Source organism: Rhinoderma darwinii, chromosome 4, assembly GCF_050947455.1.
Source record: "Rhinoderma darwinii isolate aRhiDar2 chromosome 4, aRhiDar2.hap1, whole genome shotgun sequence".
NCBI lineage: Eukaryota > Metazoa > Chordata > Amphibia > Anura > Rhinodermatidae > Rhinoderma > Rhinoderma darwinii.
In genome coordinates, this window is record NC_134690.1 from 167,982,348 (window position 1) to 168,006,107 (window position 23,760).

The 23,760-nt window shown below is 42.0% G+C and overlaps 2 protein-coding genes across 2 annotated transcripts in view; one reads left to right on the forward strand and one right to left on the reverse strand.

The window, feature by feature from the left end:
- PDE6D (phosphodiesterase 6D) overlaps positions 1 to 23,760 on the forward strand; it is a 557,644-nt gene that overhangs the window by 378,637 nt on the left and 155,247 nt on the right. The window lies entirely within an intron of this gene.
- On the reverse strand, positions 564 to 21,961 carry COPS7B (COP9 signalosome subunit 7B). Its single transcript, XM_075861826.1, has 7 exons — positions 21,844 to 21,961; positions 14,905 to 15,090; positions 12,143 to 12,218; positions 11,841 to 11,929; positions 10,582 to 10,784; positions 4,220 to 4,325; positions 564 to 1,696 (listed from the first exon to the last, which is right to left on the reverse strand). The coding sequence occupies exons 2-7, from the start codon at positions 15,064 to 15,066 to the stop codon at positions 1,538 to 1,540; spliced, it is 795 nt and encodes a 264-aa protein (XP_075717941.1). The 5' UTR covers positions 15,067 to 15,090; positions 21,844 to 21,961; the 3' UTR covers positions 564 to 1,537.

Genomic DNA, 23,760 nt, shown 5'->3' on the forward strand with positions numbered 1-23,760 from the left:
TTAATATATTACATGTCTAAATTAGGGTAATTGGGTCAGCGCTAGCGTTATGACAATGATTGGCGGGGGGGGGAATGTTTTATGTGTATTTATTATTACTTTTTTTTAACTTTACTTTTATTACTATAGTCTGTCCCTTGAAGGTCAGAAAAGACCTTTGGGGAACTTTATATATTTTTTTCTTTCTTTTACACCATCTTTTCCCCTGTAACTGGAGCTGCACGGCAGTCACCTACTGCCGGAGACCCGACATTCTGCTGCCCGATCGCTTCGGCAGCAAGTTAAAACCCGCACCGTAAAAAGTCTATGGCGCAGGTTTTAAGGACCCTGACTGCTGGCCATAAACACACAGCCAGCAGTCGGGAACCAGTTAAAAAAAAACAACGCCAAGGAACCTTACTTTGACTTCCTTGTATATTTTCAGGAAATGTTTTGTAGCCTAACAATATTATTGCTCTGCATTTGTAGAAAACATACTTACAGTACAAACCACAAACAAAGCCACCACCCCACGTGTTCTAAGAAGATGTGGACTATCTACAAAAAGTATTATAGACGTCATGCAGATTTGTAATTTTTTAATAATTATTTGGAGATTTAGAAGCACAGCAAGGAAACAGTGAATTATCAACAAACCGGCTCCACAACACCCGAACTGAAAGGCATGTACGGGACACTGCAGAGATGTGGTTCCGAAAAGTGAAACACATGAATGGGATCCCCAAATAACACTTAATTAAAGAAAAGAGAGTTGTTTTTATTAAGATGCAGAGACGGTTATGTTCCTATATATTATATCATTTTCTGCATTCTCTGGCGGTTTCTGTGACTCGTCTGACGGAAGCAGCACATACGTAAATGCTACATGTTTACACCGCCTTAACCTTACTTCCACAAGCCATCCAGATAGAATTGGCTACAGGTAACTACACTTTACATATGAAGTAAAGTCTCTTCTCCTGCCCCAGCCAGATGACCATCATAAATTATTCTTCTGCAATTCAAAAACTGCCCTCAAATACATGGCATGACTATCAGGCAAAGTGTCTCATACAAGAAGAAAGAAAATACAATCTTCTGGAAAAATAACGCTATAACAGGGTGCATTTAAGAAAATAGGAAAACTTACTGTACAGATCTGTCCCTACTGCACATTTTAAATCTCCAGAGAGATGACAGGACCAAAGTCACCTGCTATTTTATAACCACACAGCAATAAGCAGCCATTTCTAGAATCCGTTCTCTGACGGAGAAGACTACTGTGTACTGCAGTGACTTCCACAGCAGACCTCTCCAGCAGGGAGATGGATCCACAAACTGTTAGGCAAAGTGTCCTGATCTGCATGGACAACAATTTGCAAACCAAGCTGGGTCTCAGTACGGTTAGCGCTAAAAGGTTTACTGTCCCTCCTAGCAGGCAGGGTCTCCAAGGGTTTTGGATGGGAAGAGGCCGATACAATGGTGGTGTGTGGTTAAGTCTGTAAACAATCCAGGAGAAGTTGTATACCCTGGAGCCACCTCCATGTTTTCAGCTTTATTAGTGGCGACTGGAGACCAGACCTTTAACCTTTGACATCTTCTTAGTGGGCTGTCGCTGCTCAGCGAGAGGAGGTCCTTCCCGCTCTGCAAGGTGCTGGTCAGTGTCCTGAGCAGTTGAAGAAGCTGTGGCTTTCAGAGTTTTTTTTATATTTGTCACCTGGAAAACCAAAAGGAACAATATAGTTTGGAAATTTAAAGGAAATGAATTAGGCATTTTTTAATTTTTTTTTTAACAATTAAAACCGAATAGTACATTTTTTTTTTCTTGTCTGTTTATGTTTTTAGATTTTTTTAATTCTATTTTCTGTACATGATTATATGGCAGCCATTATGGCTGAGACGCCGTTAACAGGATTTAGGCCTCATGCACATGACAGCATTGGTTTTGCTGTCTGCAAAACCACGGGCCCGTTGCGGTCCAATGGACCGGAAAAAAAAAACCTTGTTGTGCATCCATTTGTCATCTGGATTCACAGACCCACAATTCACCAGTATTGGTGAAACCAGAAATCTGGACAGTGAAATGACTTGTCCTGAGTTTTTGAGGTCCGAGTGGGAGAGTTTTCTTAGCATGCTCCTGTGACCAGTGCAGACGTCATTGTGCAGGGAGTGGGGGAATGGGAGCTGTGTACTTTACCTATTTTAATGGTGGATCCTGTATTATCTATATAGAGGTGTCACTTTTTCATTGTAATCCTGCCTGTGATAATGAGATGACTGCTGAGAAGTGATCTCTTCAGAACAGGAAGTGTCAGTCTATTGTTTGGCTTAGTGGCCAAAGTGAAAATGGCAAGATGTTAGGATTTATAGGGACTTAAAAAAGAACCCAAAAATATATTTATGTTTAACATAAAAACTTGACTCAAATAATAGGTCATTTTTTGAAGACATTCAAAAATAGAGAGAAATATTGGCTTCTGTAGCTTCTAATTCAATGAGAACACATGAAGTTGAAAAGAAACTGTCCAATATCGACCCTGCTTTATCTAGCAAAGATAATGTGCAATTTGTAAACATAGAATTCTTATTTAGATGAACATATTTGAATATAATAATACATTCATTCCCCCCTAACTTTTACACATTGTCACTGCAAGATAACTGAAAGGTGAAATTCAATAATTCTGGAATATCACATGGATAGCTTATGCCCTCTGCTGGCTTTGTAAAGAAATACACATATCAATACGCAGCACATATCCTGCTCTCCCTTTGTCATACAAACAACATTTAACCCCTTCCCCCTGCTGGCATTCTGGGCCCTAATGTCCAAGCCATTTTTTAGATTTTTCCATTGTCACATTCGAAGAGCTGTAACTTTTTTTTTTTTGCGTCGGCATAGCTGTATAAGGTCTTGTTTTTTGCGGGACGACTTGCAGTTTTTATTGGTACCATTTGAGAGTAGATGCGACTTTTTGATCACTTTCTATCACATTTTTTTTAAGTCAGGATTAACAGAAAACAGCAATTTTTCCATTGTTTTTTATTTTATTTTTTACGGCGTTCACAGTGCGGGTTAAATAATGTAACAGCTTTATAGTCAGGGTCGTTACGGACGCGGCAATACCAAATATGTGTAACTTTTTTGCTTTATTGTAGTTTTTTTTAATAGTAAAGCATTTTGTAAGGGGAAAAGCTGGGTTTTTCATTTTATTTTTTTCACTTTTTTTTTTTATTAACTTTATTAAACTTTTTTTACTTTTTTACTAGTCCCACTAGGGGACTTCACTATCCTCCGATCGCTATTATAATACACTGCAATACTTTTGTATTGCAGTGTATTACTGCCTGTCCGTTTAAAACGGACAGGCATCTGCTAGGTCATGCCTGCGGCATGATCTAGCAGGCATTCGCTGCAGGCAGACCTGGGGGTCTTTATTAGACCCCCGGCTGCCATAGAAGACACAGACACTCGGCGATTTTATCGCCGGGTGTCAGTGAGATGAGAGGGAGCTCCCTCCCTCTCTCCAAAACCATTCAGATGCGGTGCTCGCTATTGTGCACCGCATCTGAAGGGTTAAACAGGTGAGATCGATACTAATATCGATCTCACCCGGCAGAGCAGGGACGCCCCCAGCCCTCAGCTGCTTCTGGCAGCTGAGAGCAGGGAGATTTCACGGCTCCCTGCTCTGTTTACTTTATTCTACAGCAGCGACGTAGTTTGGCGGCGCTGTAGAATAAAGCCCATTAATGACCGCCGTAAAAAGACGTATCGGCGGTCATTAAGGGGTTAAATAGTGCTCCCTAAAAAGAGAGCTTGGGCCCAATTCTTAAATAGGGCTTTGCTTTTTCTTCATAAATGCCGCTTGTCTAGGCAAAGAAGCGGATGCAATAAAATAGACACAACTATGTATCATTGGTGGAACTTGATGGACATGTGTCTTTTCAACCGTACTATGTAACCTAAAAATACACAAAACATCCAGGCATCTGCCCTAAACAAACAAGATTTGTAAGACGTACCTCGGGTATTTTCCAATGAGTTATGTACAGCACTACTGGTAGGATTACTTCAGATCAAGTTATATCAGTCCATTTATAATAAAGGAATTTCAGCTTTTTTATAATATTACTGCTGCATTGGCCCCTTTAGTGGCAAGAAAGATCTTAAAAAGACTCAGTCTCTATGTAAGTCATTCTCTTCCCCATCTACATCTTCCATGCTGCAGATTCCACTTACTTCTGTTTCTATTTGCTGCTGTGTACGATTGTGGTTCTCTTTATACTGGTTTGCCCTCAACACTTGCTGTTCAATCCCCAATAAAACGGCTTCACAACCATCACACCTGAAACACAAGATATTTTGAGATGTCAGGGGAATGCATTGAAGTACAAGAACTGCCATAATAATGGGAAAATAATGAATCATCACACAATTACTGAAATATCAGCAACCCAGGAAAGTAAAGCTTCACTGTAAAGGGTAAATAAACATCTGGGTAAATAAACATCATAGTGACATGTCAGAAGCTTTGATCGGTGGGGGTCTGGGCACGGAGACCCCCAACGATCGCTAAAATGAAACGGCAGAAGCCAACAGTGGTTGAAATTTCCCATACCACCAATCACATACCATTTTACCAGTAGGAAGGTTACAATTCGCAAAATAGTGTAATATTTGTATCAATACTGCCCTGTTATCATGTAATGTATGTATCTGCGTTATCTATTAAGCAAGAGCTGCACATTCTGATTGGTGATACAGTCTCAATTCTGATATAAGATAAGCAGATTGTGGAGTTTGCATTATCTACCATTACGCCTTGCTAAAATTAAAGAGGTAATATAGCCCAAAATATGAACACCTATCTTCAAACTCTACGGTAGCAACGGAAACAGCCGAGCGCCACTAGGTCTATAACTTACATGAAGTTTAAGTAGAGAGCGGCAGTAGCGGCATACTGTGCCACCATTTAAACTTGCTGCGGTTGTTCAGGTGGGGGGGGGTGGGATCCCCCGTACTAGTGATCAATGGAGGTCCCAGGAGTTGGACCTCCAACGATCTAACAATTATCACCTATCCAGTAAATAGGTAATAAATGTTTATGGCTAGAATACCCCTTCCCGACATTTGATGTATCCATACGCCAAAGTCGGGTAGGGGGGGGGGGGGGGGGGAAGTATGGAACGGGCTCACAGAGTGTACCCGCTCCATACGATGCAGGTGTTGGCGGTATGTTACAGCCGACACTTCAGAGTAATGAACGAGGATCGCGATTTAACTCGTCAATAGTGACCGCAGAATTTAAATCGTTCTAACTGCTCATCACGCCCCCCGCAATGCAATCGCAGGGTGGCGATAGTTACTTTGGCCGCCTAATGAAGGCCCCCAGGTCCGCCATCTTTGTGCTCCTATTAAGCCCTGCCACCATCAGGACTTAAAGAGCCTCTGTCACCACATGATAAGTGCCCTGTCTCCTACATAAGGAGATCGGCGCTATAACGTAGGTGACAGTAATGCTTTTTACATCCACGGGATGTCTATTCACAATCTCTGCACTTCGTTACTCTGTCTGTGGTAGTTACAGCAGAGGACGCGTGATCTCGTTGTAACCTGTCAATTACCGCGTAACCTCGCGAGATTACGCTTCCTCTGCTGTAACTACCACAGACAGAGCAACGAAGTGCAGGGATTGTGAATAGACATCCCGTGGAATGTCTATTCACTGTCTAAACACTTCAGTATCGTTAATGTGTTAGTATAAGACAGCACATAAGGATCTAGCAGGATCCCTATGCGCGGAGTAAATGAATGGAGAGAAGTGTATGACGCTGATTGATCACTGATTGGTCAGCGTCATGCACTCCTCTGTACAACGCCCACTTGGTCTAAAGTAAAAACACGCCCACTTGGGCATTAAGCAACTCATTAGCATAAATCTAAAATCGCTAATAAAGTGGTGAAAACAGATCATTTTTTTAAATAAAAAGCACTGCTGTCACCTACATTATAGCGCCCATCTCCTTATGTAGGAGACAGGGCACTTATAATGTGGTGACAGAGTCTCTTTAATAAATGCCTGTCAGAATCACGATATATACTGCAATACATTAGTATTGCAGCATATAGTGCAAGCGATCCAACGATCGCTGGTTGAAGTCCCCTAGGGGGACTAATAAAAAAATAAAAAAAAGTTAAAATTAGTAAAATAAAAAATATTCATTAAAAAGTTCAAAAAAGCGCCCTTTTCTGATTTTCCCCCTAGAGCATAGTAAAAAAAATAAAAAAAATAAACATAATTGGTATCACCGCGTCCGTAAAAGTCGGAACTATTACAATATATTATTTAACCCGCACGGTAAACGCAGTAAAAACAAAAATTTGTAAACGCCAGAATGTCTATTTTTTGGTCACCTCATCTCCCACAAAAAAATTAAATTAAAAGTTATCAAAACGTCGTATTTACACCAAAATGGTATAATTAAAAACGACAGCTTATCCCGCAGAATATAAGCCCTCATACCACTTAATCTACGGAAAAATAAAAAAAGTTATGGCTCTCGGAATTTGGAGACAAAATAAATTTTATTTTTTAAACTTCGGTTTTTACTTGTAAAAGTGGTAAAATATAGAAAAAAAAACTACATATATTTAGTATTGGCGTAATCGTATTGACCCACAGAATAAAGTTAACATGTTGTTTTAATTGCCAGTGAATTCCGTAAAAACGTAGCGCAAAAAACAATGGAGGAATCAGTTTTTTTCATTTTCTCAATAAATGGTGCTACGAAAAACTACAACTCGTCCCACAAAAATCAAGCCCTCATAGGACTATATCGACGGAAAAATAAAAAAAAGTTATGTCTTTTGGAAGGTAGGGAGGAAAAAACGAAAATGAAAATCTGAAAAAGTGCTGCGGCGGGAAGGGGTTAAAAGGACCAAAAATAGATATATGTGGAGATGCTTCAACCATTTTTTTTTGCATGCCTTAGTTACCCCAAAAAAGTGACAGCAGCCAAAGTTACTCGACCTCTGTGCTAGAAGAGTATATAAGCTTTTAGGGAGAGAAGTGTGAGAGACCCACATCAGCTTATAGCTCATCAAGACCCTTTCTTTATACAAGTCCCGATTTTGGCAAATTCTACACGTTAGAAGGGTCCCTTGACAATAAACAGATCACAAAGTGTCCCCCCGCTTAGTGACCAGCTGTAATCTGTGGGGAAACCTGGAAGTGTTCAATCTCCCTGCAGCGCCACCACAGGAGAAAATAAGCATCACACAGTGCCCATTTAAATCAATGGGTTGTCTGTGTAGTGCAGGACAGGATAGGTCCCTCAGAGCAAGAGATGCTATTTGTAACTGCTCTCCACTCTAAAATCTTCCCGGCTAAGGGTTTCTTCACATGCGACTCGAATTTCGTTGTGTACTTAATTAAATGTCCTTGTGGCTTGACTTATGTGGGCGAAACCACCCAACATATTAGAGACCGGATCTCAAGCCACAAATCCACTATCAGATGCAAGAAAACGTGGCTACCACTCCCTGATCACTTTATCAAGTCCAACCATAATATTTCTCAGTTGAGATTTCAGATTATTGAGCAGGTCCTACGACCTAGGAGGGGTGGCAACCACATACACTTACTAAAACAACGGGAGTCCTATTGGATTCATACATTAGATACCTTGACACCTAAAGGCTTGAACAGAGAATTCGATTTATTATGTTGATACCATTACTATGTTTTTTGTCGACCAGTGATCTATGTTATTAATACCATATGTTTGTTTCTCTCAGGCACGCTAGAATGAGCTGACGACCAGATACAGGTACCATAAAACCGGCTTCACCCACTTTGTCTTTCTTCTTTTTTTCCGTTCCTTATAATATCGTTTTATCCATTTTCTGACACTATCTATTTTCATTTTCTATATATCACATTTGTTCTCATTTGCAACATAACACATATAGGCCATATCTAAATGCTCTATTATTACTTTGTTTCCTCACTCACTTCATAATACACAACATATATACCTTTAATTTAGATCTTTATTTCGCACATTTCTTTGCATTACGCCAATTCTACTTTCAGCCAAATCCCTTTGAAGTATTCATACATTAACCTTTAAATGTTTCAGAGGTATACACATTCATTCATTAGGTCGACCACAACATCGGGTCATAGCCGACTCTAAGCATTTACCCTGGACGTCTTGGCTCTACACCGCATCATATGCTGGCTTCATGGGGCATCATAACTACTAAGACAGCTTGCGTTCCACTAGGGGACTGCATTCCCCGACATCGATTTGCGTGCAAAACACCGCATTTCCGGCTTTACAACGGGCGCTTTAAATGACAGACGCTCGTGTGTGATCTCCCACACTTGAGAGCGTCGGGCAGACGCCAATATACCCTATACATCCTTCTTGAGCTTGTGCAGGTATGTCACTATTCTATTTCTATATCCAGACAACAGTTTATCCCTTCATATATCTGTTTGCTTTATTATTTGGCTACCTATTGTTCCTTTCCTTTATCTATCTATATCATCATGCACCATTGATTTCTAAAACCGGTATTTTATGGTATGGTCTAGAGAGATATTTTTATAATACCTCTCCCACTATATATGTTTACGCATCATTACCTTGAGAAACGGTGTTTATATATTTCAGAGGTTCTATTCCCTTTGCGCATTTCTGTATACTATATTTTATTCTAGGAGAGGACTCTCTAACATATTAGATTATCTTTTGAATAGTCAGACAATATGGTTCATACCTTACTGCTTACACAGAATACCATGTATAATATTCAATTATCCTTGTATATGTTTTTGTTTATATTTCTTTGTATTTGAACTTTTTATTTGTAATGTATCATTATTTATTTTTCCCACTTCAAAAAGTATTGTTATATATTATTGTGTACTTTTGTTTCTATTTTGCAGCGAATGTGAGAAAGGCCTAGGTTAGGCCGAAACGTCAAATACTGATCGCTTGCATTTATATCTCTTTTTGCTCTATATATACTGAACCGTGTGGAATGAATAATAAATAAATAATTCCTCTTGGGAATCCACACGACCCTTTGTCCTTGGGGTGCTTTATAGGTTTTTTTATTTCTACTAGTGGGGTACAACCCGAACCTACATTAGCACCAACGATTAGGAGTGCATCCTTACTATTCTTTTGATATTGCTCTCCACTCTGGGCAAGAGATGAGGATCCTGAATAAAGGGTCCCCCTCTATTAATTTAGAATTCCCTAATAGGGTATATGAAACTGGGTTTTCTATACTAGACAATCCTTTAATGAGCATTTCACAAGAAAAAGTGGTGAAAAACATACTATACGGGGGCTAAGGTACCCCTGAGGACGCTGCCTTGTGTAGCGAAACATGTCGGGGGGGCTCTGACACTCGTTTTAAACAAATGTATACCTCCGTTGACAGTTTCTGAAGCATTGTTAGTTGGCCTTGACGTTCTGCAGCCGCCGGCCCATAGACACTTTACACTGATCTATGAAGTAGCACTGCCTGTTACCATTTCCAACGGAGGAGATATATATTAACTTTTAGATAAACATTTTGTGGTTAGTCATTTGCTTTAATAAGCACAATAAAGTGAAGTTATTTATTTATTTTAATTGTATCTTACAGTTGGGAAAGAAGGGTATTCTTGCCTTTGGCAATTTTTGTATATATTGGGGATATGAGTTAGCTCCGCCTCAGGAGAATTGCTGGTGTTGACTAGTAAGCAATTTATTACCATATTTGGCACACGGGTCATAGAAATAAAATGAAAGCACCGCTGGAGTCCAGAAGACATTGATAGTAAGGTAAAACTGCTGGTACACTTTCTAGGACCTCAGACAGGTCCCTCTTTAAAGAGGATCTGTCACCAGATCTCACATTACAAACGGCATACATCCATGAATAGATCTCAGACTTGAGACTCACGTACTTACTTTTAAAATCCATGTCGGAATGGCTGTATTTTCCTGCCGGTCATTAAAAGGAGCATTTTATCAACCATTAGACCAAGTATATGTATGATGTACTCTCAATCTCCTTCTCCCGCCCTACGCTGAAATCTTGCACATGCTAGTACAGATGCAGTATCCGTGGCTCTGCAGTGAGACTTCCATCTTCAGCAGCAGTTTTAGTGCGAAATGACCCTTCTAACTCCATCTGCTGCTTTCTTGTACTGCAGAGCCTGGGAGACTGCAGCTGGTACTGAGAATGTGTGAGATTTCAGAATAAGGTGGGTGTGGAGGGACACCGATAGGAGCTTGTCAGCTCTAGGTGGTAGGAGATTGAGATTACATCACACATATACTCGGTCTCTTGCGTATACTTGGTCTCATAAAATGCTCAATTTAATACCAGGCAGGAAAACGTTGAAAAATCTAAGTCAGAATGGCTGTATAATCATTTTTTCGTAGTAAAAACCCCAGTCTCATCAGGTCTAAGAGATCTATTTAATAATGTATGCAGTTTGTATTGTGAAATCTGGGGACGGATCCTCTTTAAAGCAGGTTAGTAGCCAGAATAACAATAATGCAGTAATTTCGCTGTATAGAGTAGTTCCTCACCACTCCTGAAGAGTTTTCACAATGCTACTTATGTCCTTCTTGGGAATGTCCCGCCCAATGCAGAAATCAACTTCTAGTACGTGATTGCGTTGATCCAGTTTGCCCTGAATGATGTCTGTGTAAACGGCTTCTATGATTAGATCCTCCAACTCTCTGAGGTTTCTCATGTCTAAATCTTTCAGCAGCACAGAGTATGGAATGCACTGACAAAAAAAATAAAAAAAAATAAAAGTTTTTAATGTAAATCAGTCAATAACAAACATAATAATGCAAACCCACTAGGAGGCACCCCCAATGTAATAGTACTGTTTTTTTGTGGAACGAGTTGTACTTTATGTAGGTGCCATTTACATTTTATTACAGATTTATTTTTTTATTAATTTTACTTTATTTTTTTATTTTTTTTTTAAATCCCAAAGGAGGATTTTTAGTTCTGATTTTTTAACTTTAATGTACTGGCATATGTTTATATGCCGGTAAATTAGCCGGTGTACTGATAGTACACAGTCTATATAGTATGCCCTAAAAGGAAATATTGTTAGACAGCCCTGGGGTCCTTCAATGGACCCTGGGCTGTCTGCCCATATAAGGTATGTCCCGTGATCGTGTGTCACAAGGATTCCCTGTGACGCAATCAAAAGGGGCCCCCTTCTCAGTTTCCCTTTGAATGCCACAATCAGCTTTGATCGCAGAATTCAAGGGGTTAACAGCGGAGATTAGAGGTTTCTCTGGTCTCTGCCATTAGAGCGGGACTGCGGACGTGTATTACAGCCGTTGCCCCGCGCGATCAGCATGATGTGTTGTGGCCGGCGTTGAAGACAAAGAACATGGCGGGACTCATGCACTCATGTATTACAGTACTAAGCTATGGGGCCGCACATCTTTTTATCGAAATACATTAATTCACTGTATTGAATGGTTTGCGGGTGCACAATATCGAAATAGTATAGATAGTTTGATGCATCGTGCAAACCCTAATTCACACACGGCAGATTTGTTGCAGAAATTTCTGCAACTGTCATTCTTCTAAATGTACATAAAAATTTAGATTTCTCAATCACTATAGTTTCGCTGCATTCCCCAGCCTGTATATAGCGCTGTCAGCAGTTTTGAGGACTAAAATCTGCTGACAGGTTCCCTTTATAGATTTTACAATTTTTCATGTGAGTGGATTATTTCATATAAATTTCTAGCAGTGTATAGGTAATGTGTCGTATGTTCACTATACATCATCCATCTATGCAAGCCGTCCATTTTACCTTCATCCTGGATGCAAGGCTCACAATTGTCAGGTGTTTCAGCTTGTTTTTCTGTACAGCAGAAAGTTCTGGCAAACTGTCTTTTAACGCTAGGAAAAACAACAACACCTTTTTAGAAAAAAAACTTGATGTTTCAGGAAAATGCTTGTTTCTAGCTATTGCTTAAAAGTGACAGTCTTTGGAAATCTAGATTTTACTACAACAAAATTATTTCCAAAGGTTTATTTTTATAAAGTCCCTATTATCAGCTACCAAACTGACAGAGAAACTTTTACTACAATGTAAAGCAAAATTATTCTTACCAACATAATCCGGATATGTTCCATAAGCAAACAAATTCATGAGCTGGAGGTAGCCAGAATGTGGGCCATCTGCAAGCTATATGAAGAAAAAAGGATATCAAGTTAGGATAAAGTGGCATGTGATCAATCATTGGCACGTCCAAAATGAGTAACAATATCAAATTATCATTATGTAATGCCATTTTATGGTTGTCCAGGAACATTAAAAATAAAATAAAAAAACTAGTAAAAAATAAATAAAAATAAAAAGTATAAAAAAACTGGCACAAGATAATAAAAGAAGAATTACTTACCTGGTAAATCCCCCTCCACTCCGATGCTTTCCGCCTGTCTTTGTTTACTGTGCTGCAGCCATGACGTCACGTCGACACACGTGACCACTGCAGCCAATCACTGGTCTCAGCGGTGGCTGTAGCGCTCAACGTGACGTCATCACTACAGCACAAAGACCGGCGGGAAGCACAGAAGCGGCGGGGATAATAATAGGCGAGTAATGCTTCTTTTGTTATTTTATGGCATTTCCACCCATGGCACAATTTTTGGTGATCCTGGACAACCCCTTTAAGTAGAAGAGTCAGAAATCTAAAGATGAAGTGTGTAATGCACATTGGCCCTCAGGCATAAAAACTGTTAAAAAAATTATCTGATTGGTTACTGTGAGAAAAAACTTTTTTTTTTTTGCCTTTTTTCCTTAGAAGAGTTTTAAGCACAATCAACTGGGAACCCCACAGATCACAATAATGGGGGTCCGGAACCCCAATTCCTCCTCACTGCGGTAGAGGACTTTGAACGGAGTGGCTTTCAAGCATGTGCGCTGCCACTCCATTCAAAGCCTATGGGAATGACCAGGAAAACAGTGCTCAGCTGCTAGCGTCAGTCCCATGGACATTGAATGGAGCAGCAGGCGCATGCTCTAACGCCGCTCTATTTAAGCTGTTTAATGCGGGAAGGGGGGGGGGGGTGCTGTGAGGAAGAATGGGGGGTTCGGGACCCCTGCTTTGCAATTGGTGGGGTCCCAGCAGTGGGGCCCACAGTCAGACAATTATCCCCTATCCTGTGGATAGGGGATAATTGCTGATTCTGGGACAACCCCTTTAATTTGCATGAGCTGTTAGAAAAAAATGTTTCAAAACGTTATACTATTTAAGTGAAGGTTCACCACAGGTTAACGGTAGCTACCGGTGATAGTAGGGTAATTATATGCGCATTATGTCATCTACATAAAGTTGAAACAGTGTTTATCTCAGGGACCATGGAGGAACAGCTTAGGTTACATAGTTCATACCTATAGTTTCTCATGGACTTACCCATATCCAGAGACATACATTTGTAAACAGTGCCTCCCTAGTTGCGACAGAATGCCCTCTCAATTATTATTTTTTTTTTTTAAAGAAAGGTATGGCATATAAAAAATGCAAAACCACAATAGCCGTTCTCCCATCAACACAATCAGAGGACAATTTCATGGAAAACATGACAAAACCAGTCAACACTTACAAAGATTGGCATTTTTTTACATCAGGCGGAGTCAAGGTGGTGGTCAGAGTGATCTGCGCCAAGTTTATTAAAAGGTGCAATTGCCTCTCAAAAAATTTGGCACATTTTAACCTGTAACAGTCAGGAAGTTAAATTCACACCTCCTTTGAGCAGCCGTAGATTTGCACCAAAAATGTGTGCCATTTCCACCAAGTCTACTCAATAGAGCACACGGTTTCCATCTATTTATCATCTGACCACCTAGAATCATGGGTAAGGCACTTTCCTACTATCCACTGATTTCTTTAAACTGCTTTGCAGTTTCTGTTATATGCACCTAGGGCTGGGAGATTAATCAAATTAATTCGCCATTTCAAGTTGGCACGACTCTGGATTTGCCCAGAATCGCAAAATCGTTACAGGCCCCGCCCCATAGAAGGAGGAAAGAAAAAAAAGCTTTATTAAGCAGACATGCAGCACAGCGCATTTACTTTAATGAATGCCGACAATGAACAGGAGCAGGAGTGAGAGAACTGGGGTTTGCTAAGGCCTCATGCCCACTTTTTTTTCCTTCAGGGTGCTATCCGTTTTTGTCACTGATAGCACCCTGAACTCATTCATTGGCATATTTCACCGGCCAATTTTGGTCCGGTGCAACGAGCGCCGATCAATGAGACAGCTCGTTGATCGGCGCTCGTTTGCTCCAGTCACCAGGAGCTATGTATGGGGACGAGCGCTCGTTACTCCGATCACTCGTCCTCATACATTAGTATCATGTCGGCAATGAAAATCGAGATTCAAATCGAAAATCGTCCAGTGTAAAAAATAAAAATAAATCTAGATTCTATTTTTTGACAAAAATCGCCCAGCCCTTCTTTCTGAGGTAATGATCTACTCTTGACTGTTGCGGACAGTTGATATATACCCGACGGACAGCACGGTCCATAGATCACATCTTTGTGCCCTTCCGATATCCTTTCTATGATACACTTAGAAAAACAATGGGTTATGAAAATGGCATATATGATAATGGTATGAATATGACCAATAGTAGCCATGATTTACTTAACAGTGTGATATTGTACCGAGTCCTCATTATTAATCTATGTTTTTATATAATGTATCGTCAGTTTAATATGTAATTTAATAAAATATAGTATACTTAGATATATGATAGTATTCTACTGTATAGGTGAATATACCCTACCAGGTTTAAGTAGCAAAACTGCTCCTGCCAGGGCTCCTACAGGGTGTAGTGCTTACATTTCATAAAGTGGGGCTCTTACCTCTTGTACATTGGGTAAATCTAAAAGTTCTCCAAATACATAAACTCCTGGAGCTTCTAATACTTGGTGGATGAGAGCAGGAAGAGCTGAACCTTTAGTGCCTTTGGCTAGTAAGATGAATTGCTCCAGGATACTACTGGATGGCTTCTGTTCTCCTGCCATACTACAGCTAGAAGTCTAAAAGAGCTGTAAAGAAGAAGATACATTAGAAGACTGTGTGGAAATCTTCAAAAAAACAAAAACAAAACAACCAAAAATCCAACCCTGTAAACAGAATTCAATTTAGCGGTTTCTTCAAGAACATTTGTCACCAGACTGAGCTCTTTATTTTAGGACATCTGTACAATTACTTGCTTAGGCTCAAGCTACACCTATACATTTTAATCGCTCACTACTAAATACATAATATATATATATGAAATAAAAATCACCCGAAACCGCTGTCGTTCCCTAGAAGCAACACAGTGTAGCATACCTCAAGCCAGAAAACGCTACGAAGGGGGTCACGTGCCTTCTGAGGCCAGTCATTGGCTACAGCGATCAAGAAACACCGGGGATCTATCAGATGAGTCATGGCTCTTTTATTGTTTTATGGCCCCCCTTTACCAGATTTTTACTGAATGCGGTAAACCCCTTTAACATTCAATCCTGGCAGAATCTCCTAGCATTCCGCAGGCAACACGTGTGAATGGGGTATTTTATGCCCCATGTGCATTCTTAAAGAAAATGACAATATCTGAAGCATGTCATTGCTGTGAATTGCACGCTGAAAAGCTGCAGATTAGGCCCTGAATTACAATGAACATAATCCGTGTGCAGATCCGAACGCCAATGCACGGACAAATGCAAGTTTCAGGTTTGAATTCTTTAAAAACAGCAGATTTGTCTAGGAAAAATTCTGACCGTGTGAACGTACCCTTAAAGAGGCTCTGTCACCAGATTATAAGTGCCCTATCTCCTACATAATGTGATCAGCGCTGTAATGTAGACAACAGCAGTTTTTTATTTTGAAAAACGATCATTTTTGAGCAAGTTATGAGCTAGTTTAGATTTATGCTAATTACTTTCTTAATGACCAACTGGGCGTGTTTTTACTTTTTACCAACTGGGCATTGTACAGAGGAGTGTATGACGCTGACCAATCAGTGTCATACACTTACAATGGCCTGGAACAATGAGAAGTGTATGTGCACACACACTAATTACGTCCGTAATTGACGGACGTATTTCTGCCGCAAGTTCCGGACCGAACACAGTGCAGGGCTCCTATCATCATACTTATGTACGATGCTAGAAGTCCCTGCCTCGCTGCAGAACAACTGTCCCGTACTGAAAACATGATTACAGTACGGGACACTTGTCCTGCAGCGAGGCAGGGACTCCTAGCGTGGTACATAACTATGATGCTAGGAGCCCGGCTCCCTGCACTGTGTTCGGTCCGGTACTTGTGGCCGAAATACGTCCGTCAATTACGGACGTAATTAGTGTGTGTGCACATACCCTTACAGTGTGAGGGTATGTTCACACGCAAACGCAGAATACGTCTGAATTACCTAGCTTTTTTTCAGGTGAAAACAGCTCCGGAATTTCAGAAGTTTTTGCAAGTACTCGCGTTTTTCGCGGCATTCATTATGGACGTAATTGGAGCTGTTTTTCAATGGAGTCAATGAAAAAACGGCTCCAAACACGTCCAAAGAAGTGACATGCACTTCTTTGACGCGGGCGTATTTTTACGCGCCGTCTTTTGACAGTGACGCGTAAAATTACACTTCGTCTGAACAGAACATCGTAAAACCCATTGCAAGCAACGAGCAGATGTTTGCAGACGTAATGGAGCCGTCTTTTCAGGCGTAAAACGCCCGAATTACGTCTGAAAACACTGAATGTGAACATACCCTGATTGTGCAGTGAAAGAAGCTGGGCTGGAACAATGAGAAGTGTAGGACACTGATTAGTCACCGATTGGTCACTGATTAGTCAGCGTCATACACTTCTCTGTACATCACCCAGTTGTCTATTAAGAAATTAATTAGCATAAATCTAAAATTGCTCATAACTTGCTCAAAAATGATCGTTTTTCAAAATAAAAACCACTGTTGTTATCTATATTCCAGCGCCGATCAGATTATGTAGGAGATAGGGCATTTATAATCTGGTGACAGAACCTCTTTAAACTGGTCAAACACTTTAACAGGTTCCCGACCGCTGGCCGTATTTATACGGCCAGCGGTCAGGGTCTCTGAAGTCCGCCGTATAGACTATTTACGGCGGCACTTCAGAGACATTGCACGTGCGATCGCGTGCACACAGCTCTGTGCCCTGGCTGTTGCTAACAGCCATGGGCACTGGGCAGAATGTCAGGGGCCAATCTTTTGGCCCCTGAACATGTGATCGCTGTGACAACCAATCACAGCGATCACATGCATTTCTGCATATAAAACAGTGTGCACGCGATCGCGTGCACACAGCCCTGTGCCCACGCTGTTGCCAACAGCTCTGGGCACTGGGCAGAGTATCAGGGACCAATCTGATGGTCCCTGAACATGTGGTCGCTGTGAAAACCTATCACAGCGACCACATTTGTTTTATTTTGACTTTTCTGGCAGTAAATCTCCTGCCTCTTTTCTTCTCCTCAAACATTGTTTCAGTTTGAGGAGAAGAAGAGACTCGAGAGAATTGCTGCCAGAAGAATACAGTGAAAAAAAATACAGTTACACTATAAAACATTCTCTGTATAGATAGATTTCTATCTATCTATACAATCTATCTATCCATCTATCTTTTTTTCTATCTATCTACCTTTCTTTCTTTTATTCTATTAGAATAGGCAGGTAGGGAGTATATAATTATATATATATCCACATATATATAATATATATAGCAATAGCGGTTTATTTTTTTGTTAGCGGTAGTGTAGATATATATACCAGTTTGTGTGTTTTCTAAAAAAAAATTGTTTAGTTAGTGTTAGTTACGTTATGGCGAGGAAGTTGTTTAACGCCGAGGAGGCATACGCCATGCTGTGGTCTGAGTCGGAGACCGCATCAGAGATGGCGTCTGAGATGGAACCTGTTTTAGGTAGTGACGATGACAGCGTCACTTCAGGTTCATCTTCAGGGGACGTTGTCCCTGATGCAGTTGAAACTGCAGAACATGAAAGCGCAGGGCTAGCTGTAGCACGGGACAGCCTGGTCCCTTCAGTCCAGGCTCTTGTATGGGCATCTGCCCCATCTTTTGGGCCTAGAATCCACGGATTTACTGCCACTCCTGGCATAACCGTGGACAATACAAATTTTGTCCAAATGGATTACTTCCATTTATTTATAACGGACGGCATCCTAAATCAGATTGTCCACGAAACAAATTTATATGCCACGCAATATATAAGGCAGAAACCTTCATCCACCCATGCCAGAGATTGGACGCCCACCAATTTGCAGGAATTAAAAAATTTTTTGGGGCTCACCCTAAATATGGGTATTGTCAAAAAGCCCTCCATTAGGTCTTACTGGTCAACAAGACCCGCACAAGCCACCCCAGTATATTCTGCAGTAATGCCCAGGTCTCGTTATGAGACAATAATGAGGTTCCTCCACTTCAACGACAACGCACAGGCCCCCCCAAGTACCGATGCAAACCGGGATCGGTTGTTCAAAATAAGACCACTGATAAATTCCCTCAATAATTTATTTCTGCAACTCTACACCCCTGAGCAGAATGTAAGCGTGGACGAATCCCTCCTCAACTTCCATGGCAGACTTAGCTTTCGCCAATATCTACCTTCCAAAAGGGCAAGATATGGCGTTAAGCTCTACAAATTGTGTGAAAGCGGGTCAGGATATACCACCGCCTTCAGAATTTATGAAGGGCGGGACCGCACAATAAATGTTCCTGGATGCCCCCCTGATCTTTCCACCAGCAGTAAGATCGTGTGGGAGATAATGCAGCCTCTGCTTCACAAGGGGTACCACCTGTACTGCGACAATTTTTATTCCAGTGTGCCCCTGTTTAGGCATTTGCATGCTGCAAGGACTGGGGCATGTGGTACCATGCGCAAAAACAGAATTGGTTTTCCACAGCAATTAGTGGGGAAGCGCATGGTAAAGGGGGACTCCTGTGCTTATGCATCTGAGGAATTGCTGGCGGTCAAGTTCAGGGATCGCAAAGATGTGTATGTGCTAAGCACGATTCATACCGCAGGAACAGTGGCAGTGAGGGAAAGAGGGGCAACATCGGACAAGCACAAACCAGTGAGCGTGTCCGAATATAACAAGTACATGGGGGGGGGGGGTGGATTTAAGCGACCAGGTTTTACAGCCCTATTTAGTGAAGCGAAAAACTAAAACCTGGTACAAAAAAGTGGCCATTTATGTCAAGGGTGGGGGAGGGAATGGGTGGGGGGTGGATGTCATATTTGCATGTTTTCTAAAGTTCATCTGCTGGAGAGCTCCATTTGCATAAACCTGCAATTTATTATTTTAGAAAACCCCAAAAAATAAATTCCCATTATACCCCTAGATGAATATTTTGGGATTTCTGCTTCTAGAGCAGATATTTTGGAAGTGTTATAGAAACTTTTAAAAAAAGTGATTTGTGAAATAAGCTTCTTCTATCGTCCGCCCTCCTACATCTCTATGTGATAATAAGGCCCACATATTTGGTATCCCCGTGCACGGGAGAAGTGGCAGAATGTGAAAGGAGATTAATTTTGTCCGTGGTCCATACCGTGTGTGAAAAATGCTGGTATAAACTGACGCAATTGCTAAATTCTTGCATTTTTTTTCCAATTTTGCCCACTTTAGAGAAAAAAATAAAAATGATATATACTGCCAAATGCCACTAAAACAAAGCCCTATCTGTCCTTTAAAAAGAGTGTAAAATTCAAAGATGAACTTTATTCACCTGCTGAGTTATAGTCATCTAAAGAAGCGCATAGCAAAATTGTGAAATTTGCTCTGGCCATTTAGCTGTAAAACAGCCTAGTCCTTAACCGGTTAAATAGCTGTCCACCGAACACTTGTTCAGCTGACAGGTATTCATCCCAACACCCCATACACCTTACTCTTGGCCAAGCGTGCATGTGTACTAATAGGGAGAAGGGAATTAAGCCACTGCCAGACTTCTGTCAGCTCGGACTTCTCTTATCTCCTAACAAACAAAAGGATTGGGACCTTGTTGGAATTAAACAGCCCGATCCTTTTCTCCCCCAACATCTGCCGTTGGGGGAGAGTCGAGACACCACCATACACATTAGATGGTCGGTCGGACCAGCTGACTTTCACCTAAGGCTTCGTTCATGTCTGCGCTTTCAATACCGTAGTCGCTACGGATTCCATCAAAAGGACGGAACCCTTGCACAACGGAGACAAACGGAAATCATTGGCACCGGATCCGTCACAATTGAAATCAATGGTGATGGAAACGGAAACCTATTGTTTCCATTTGTGTCTGTCAGGGGTCCGTTCCGACGTAAAGCTCAGACGGAACGTTGGAACGGAGCCCTAGCACAGATGTGAACGAAGCCTAATGTGTATGGCAGCCTATAGTGTTTCCTACATTTGTGTCTAGTCTAGGTAATACTCTGTGAACGTAACCGCTTTAACACCAGGCACATAACTCTGTTCACACAGCAACATTTTCACACAGCAACATTTTCACACAGGCTCCACGCCGAAATCTGCTTGCATTTCACTTGGATTTCAGAATCTGTGTGGCAGAAAAAAGTCACGTCTCGTCTCAACGCGGATTCCGCGTGGAAACCACGCTGGGTAGCTACATACGTATAGACTCTAATGAAAGAGGCTAATCAGCGTGCAAATCCGTGGCAGAAATCTAAGGGTGAACTGCGGATTACAGACCCGGATTCTTGGCCAAATCCACAATGTTTTTTTCCAACGTAAAAACCCTTCTTGGAACATAGTCTCTGTTCACACATTGTTTTTTTTATTCATGTTCGGCGTACGCGCTAGGAAACCTTAAATGTATCCATAGGTACCCATGCACCCAACGTTTGCCAAAAGAGTGTCCTTTTAGCATACGTTAAGGCCAGTATGTGTCAGCGTACCATTTTCTTTCCGCTGTATAGGAAAGTGTAGTCTGTTGCACTTTTCTATATAGAGGGACAAAGTAAAAAAACAAACACCTCTTACTGCGTGGTATACGTTATTTTTTATAATGGGAGTCAATGGCTGACGTGTGCCACTGTTTGCATATATATATATATATATATATATATATATATATATATATATATAGTGGCATATGTCGGGGTTATACTTCCCACTATATTCTTTACAGACAATCGTTTGTATTGTGGGAAATATGTTGTGTATGTTCCTTTCTAGAGGAGCATCCCACAACAGAGACAATGGTCATATGTATATCCAGCTCTAGGTGATGACCAATATAAAAGTAGTGACAGCTCTTACAAGAATCGCCACCAACAATTCCCTGACTCCTGAATGGGTTACCACTGTATAACCAGACAGTTGTGACATTCAGGAGTCTGGGAAAGCTGGGTGTTCCCGTCAGCAGGCACTGATATTGTCAGGACCAGTGCAATATCTATTGACTAGGATTTCCTTTCTTCTTCAACGAAGAGACTGCTCCTCCAAATAGAGGCAGTACCCGTATATCCTGGGTAGCGCCACGGTGCCCGGCCCTGTCATACAATACACCGCTCTCCGCCCTCTACATATATGTAAAATGCCGAAAACTAAACTCCGCCGGACCTCTCCGCTCCCTGCAAGGACTCCGGTGACTGGAGGCCCTTTGCCCGCACTTAGGCCCTGCACCTCTCAGCCAGTCACCCCTGGGAGAACATAACAGGGCCCGGCCCTTTACCCCGGCCGCAGAGTCAAACTCTCCGGTGCCTCATCATCCCCACACATCGCGCTCCTTCTCCATATCCCCGGTAACCGGACCCCCGGCACCTTGTACCTTACGGCTTCGCTGCTTTGGTCAGGACACACTCGATCCGGCTCCACCGTGTGGTTGTCAGGCAGCCATGACAGCGCCGAGTCCGCTGTAATCACCTTCCCCCCGGAAACAAAGTCCCGGCACTCTGGTGCCACACGGTTTTCGAGCTTCGACACACTAGCCTGCTAGACTCAGTACCCAGCATATCAGTGTGGAATATTACTTACATGTATTTTGTACGGATTGATTCATTTATACTTTATCTCTGTTTTAACATTAGTAAATTGTGCCTTGTTTTCCTCAGATATGAACAAATTCATCCATGTACACATACCCTCCAATAACATTAGATAATAGGTACATTACCCGGATATAGTTCTAGGAAAATGTTCCTAGGACTGTTTCCATGGAAAATGGTTTGTAAAAAGTGTGCATACAGTTGAATGGAAAAACTAGGAAAATGCCTCCATACATACGGGGTTCCGATGGAGCTTGTCACAATTTCGATTTTCTGTTGGATTTGTACAGAACAGAAAAAAAAACTTCAGTAGTATACCTCAGAATGAAATTCGAGGCAAAGGTACAGAAGAGGCCTCATACACCTCTATGTCAGCCATAATAACACTCCGTACCAAAAATAATCGGAATACGGCGGTGTGCACGAGCCCTAAAGGCACGCAAAGGATGGTAATGGTGCAGCAGAGTCACACCATTACCACCTCAAAACCGCTTGTAAATACATGCTTTATTTCCTGCGGTTTTACCATGACTGCACTTTTGTGTTTAGCCAATAAAGGTATCAGACCTATGATATTTTTGTCATTTTAGATAGAAAAGTATTTAACGTCACATACATTTTACTGGTTGACACAGTACCAAATTTGGGTGGTATCAACCAAAAAAAAAAAAAGTAATAGAGTTCCCATAGCATTTTTCTTGATATACAATTATTGGAATCCCTCCCACTCATAAATAATCCTATAGTAAAGCTGGATGGTGGTGGGTACCTACTTTTGCCCTGCATACTGGTAAAAGAATCGTGCGGCCAAAGATTGCTGTGTCGCCCTGCCTGCATTGCAGGCAATAAAAGTCAATGTGGTCGCTGTGCGACCCGCAAGTTTCCGCAGCCGGGATACCACAGTTGCACGTATTTCAAGTCCACTGGACTTCTTGCAACTGTGGTGTCGCGGTTAAAGAGTAACTAAACGTGGGGGCGTGGCTAGGCGCACTGGAGAGCGGACGCACCTAAAGAGAGCTCCAGGCCAGGTCCGTGAATAACGGGAGATTACACAGCTGAAATGGGGAAAGCTAAGACCCGTAGCTCCCTCAAATGCCCACAGACACCGGGCACTTCGGACGTACCCATCCGCAACTTTTTTCAGCCGCTCCAGGAGCTGGCAGATCCGGACGAAGAGGGCGCCGGATTGGTAGGCCTGCAGGCACCATCTTGCCCGGACCATGAGACAGAGGCGGAGGCGCCTCATCCGGAAATGGAACCAAGCCTGGGGACAACCTCGGTGGAGGGTGAGTCAGACCAGGGCCCCTGCCCCGACGATCTGCCATCAGATAGGGGGGAAGGAGAGCGGAATCAACGCCATCACCAGCCCACGGGACAGCGAGACTGGGCGGCGGCGGGTACAGCTCCCCAGCCGCAGGACCACGTGGCAACCTCCCCTGCACCTTACCTGGGACAGCATACATCGCCTTCTCCTCCTGTTAGTCCAGCGCACCCCCCGATAAGCCCAGGAGATGCCGACAGAATCCTGAGCCCGCCGGCGAAGAAAACGCTGTATGCTCCTAAACCAAGCCCCTTACCAGGCATTAGTAGAGAGAGGGGCTTTTCATATGTGGAGGCAGACTCATTACCTGTCAGGGAGCCGGGTCGCGATCACCGTGGTCACTGGGCACCTAAAACGGCCGTGGGAGCGAGATCCATGC

Bases quoted from the DNA above. Each gene is read 5' to 3' on its own strand.
- COPS7B (XM_075861826.1), bottom strand. From the start codon at position 15,066: ATGGCAGGAGAACAGAAGCCATCCAGTAGTATCCTGGAGCAATTCATC. The intron at 11,930-12,142 runs GTAAGAATAATT...TGTTTTTCCTAG, and splicing joins AACATATCCGGATTATGTTG to CGTTAAAAGACAGTTTGCCA. The intron at 10,785-11,840 runs GTAAAATGGACG...TTTTTTTGTCAG, and splicing joins GCCTTGCATCCAGGATGAAG to TGCATTCCATACTCTGTGCT.